Consider the following 2,605-nt stretch of genomic DNA (forward strand, 5'->3'; position numbering starts at 1 on the left):
ATGTCGGTCAGGCGTGGGATGTGGTTCCATGGCAGGGTCGCGCAGAAGGAGAGGGTTTATGGCCCGTGTACGAGAGAGTGGGGGTGGTCAGCGCGTGGGGGCATGTTCGCAGCGCCAGAGGGACGCGCTGGCGATCGACAATGAGCAGGGAGAGAGGCCATGGTGCCTAAAATGGCTGCCGTGTGTTTTTGCGTGTGGTGCTGGGGAAAGACAAGATGGCGCAGATAATGTTCAGATACGAACTAAATTTCCACAGTCCTCCCTTTTAACATATCTGGCCAGCTTGCTTAGTTCGGATCTATCCCCATAATATTACGCATTTCTACCTCATACAAAGCTTTCATACGTTCGGCTTCAAAGTCCAGAGTCTTAGGACAGATACAGTTTGCAAAAAGTGAACACAGAGGTGGTAAGCATTGAATACCCAGGCAGCATCCACATAGTATCACGATTGGTATCAGGATAAACGTAAACAACCTCCACCCCCAACTTTTAATAGTGTCCCAAAACCAACTCCCAAGCGACCATCCTTCTTGCTCCTGATGAACCTCTGCGGAAAGTCTGTGGAGGTGTTCAATCGCCTTGTAGACTGAGGGTGAGTTATCCGGTACGTAGGTACAACAGCTGGACCCAATGATGCGGCATGCTCCTCCACGATCGGCCAGAACTACGTCTAGAACGAGGCGGTTCTGAAGAGCTACCAGGCGGACGGCCTGAAGCTCAGCGGTGTTGTTGGTGAGGATGCCGGCTGTAATGTTCATTGTGGTTTCGACCGCCTGGGTCAGGTGCCGGATGGCACGGCTGTTTGCCATTGGACCCCACAGTGGAACAAGTCCCTTTACTGCATCCATGAACTGTGCTCCAGTGGAGTCGGCTTGTACAATGTCCTTTGCACGTTTCTGCCGGTGATGGTTTGCTGGAGCCACATATGTTGGAGGAAGGATAAAAGCGATGTAGCAGGTGCCTCCCCACCCTTTCGGAAGCCAGGTGTAGGCCTTAGTACCACAGACGAAGTACATATTTGGGGAGGTAACAAAGGAGGGTGGGTCAACTGAGTCCAATGTTCGGGTGATGAGACAGGAACTGTGGCCCACCAGCTGCGTTCCCAGACCTTCGATGCACACAAGACCTGTGATGTTGATGACGGGTAGGGCCACTGTTAGGGTGGCGGCCGTTCGTTTCCTGAGGTAAGAGAAGGTGGGTCTGGCTGGGTTGTTAAACACCTGCATTTCGACTCGCTCTTTGGCAGGGATGTCCATATGAAAGGAAGTGTTCGATCTCAGAGGACAGAAGGGAGCAGAAGTTTTTCCAGTTCTGTTCAGCCAGAACCCATGGTAGAAGTGTGACATAGTTTTGTCGGAAGTGGCATTGTCCTTGTAGCTTTCTTGCAGGAGGATTAGCCAAGCGAGGCAAGAGCCATGGACAGAGAAGGGCGAAGGGATGAAAGGGATAGAATGTCCAGTGGCATGTGGCAGCAATCCACAGATCCAGCAGTTGGTTGCATTGGCGGCAAGATTGTGTTGGTGGAGCAACTGTACAAAAGAGTTATTCCAGAACTCCTTACGCCTTTCTCGGAGTTGGGGTGAAAGTGAGATCAGATGGTGTTCTTTCATGGTGGTAGGTTGGACAGTGGTCAACAATCTCTCATGAGCGGTTGCACTCTCTTCCACGATCCAGAAGGTGATCATGAGGAGAAGGCAAAAGAGTAGGGTTATAAAAAGCGCGATAGTCTTTGAGCTGTGCATTTTGTCAGTCTTTGGGTTTTTGTAGTGGATATTCGGACGTCCGGTTGCTTCCATCATCTTCATGTCGGGCGCTTCCATCACCTTCAAGGGACTCGGTAGCGGGCAGAAACACAGACTTTGTCTAATTTCTCTTCTGGAGGCCTTTGAGGTGATTAGATTACCGGTTCGAGATTTCAACTTAGTTCGTGGTCTGCTTAGCCGAAGTTCCCTCCTTTCGTCGCAGGTTATACCCTTCTTTGGACGGCACAGTGGGATCGGGATATTTCACTAATTCAAGTGTCTTTGTGTCCGGGTAGCAGCTCAGGGATGGTCGGCCTTCGTCCAGGAGTTCTTCTTGGCCGGCGATGTTGTCGGTTGTCGTCAGGGTCGGTGATACCTTTTTGCAATGATGTGCGTGCAGCCAATTGCGCTTCCCCTCCACTCGAAGAGCTGTTCGGGTGGTGATCAGGACTTGCAGGGGGCTCGTTCACCGGGGCTCCAGACTCCTTGCACGTTGGAAATTACGCACTAGGACGAAATCTCCGGGTTGGATATCGTGCCCGGGGCCCCTGGAAGCATCGGGAATGGCTTGCAGCACCTGCTGATGGATAACAGACAACGTTTTAGTTAGGTTGTACAAATAGTCAGACATGAGGACGTCCGGGACGTCGTGAATGGATGTTGGTTTTGGTGCGGTCCAAAGGTTCATGGGCCGCCCGAAGACGACCTCGTAGGGGGTTAAGTGGTGTTTGGTGGGAGTGGAACGCATTGATAGCAATGCTAGCGGGAGAGCGTCTGGCCATTTCAGTCCTGTGGTGGCAACTATTTTGGCTATTTTGAGCTTCAGTGTGGCATTATGTCGCTCAACCAAGCCTGCAGTT

General features: G+C 51.7%; 1 protein-coding gene across 1 annotated transcript; it reads right to left on the bottom strand.

Moving 5' to 3' along the window:
• Positions 1–287: 287 nt before the first annotated feature.
• Positions 288–1,808, bottom strand: LOC146870687 (endogenous retrovirus group PABLB member 1 Env polyprotein-like). The gene has a single exon (XM_085643484.1). The coding sequence runs from the start codon at positions 1,806–1,808 to the stop codon at positions 288–290; it is 1,521 nt and encodes a 506-aa protein (XP_085499610.1).
• Between the last annotated feature and the right edge of the window lie 797 nt (positions 1,809–2,605).

The sequence above is a fragment of the Triturus cristatus genome, chromosome 1_1 (assembly GCF_964204655.1).
Source record: "Triturus cristatus chromosome 1_1, aTriCri1.1, whole genome shotgun sequence".
NCBI classification, from domain to species: domain Eukaryota; kingdom Metazoa; phylum Chordata; class Amphibia; order Caudata; family Salamandridae; genus Triturus; species Triturus cristatus.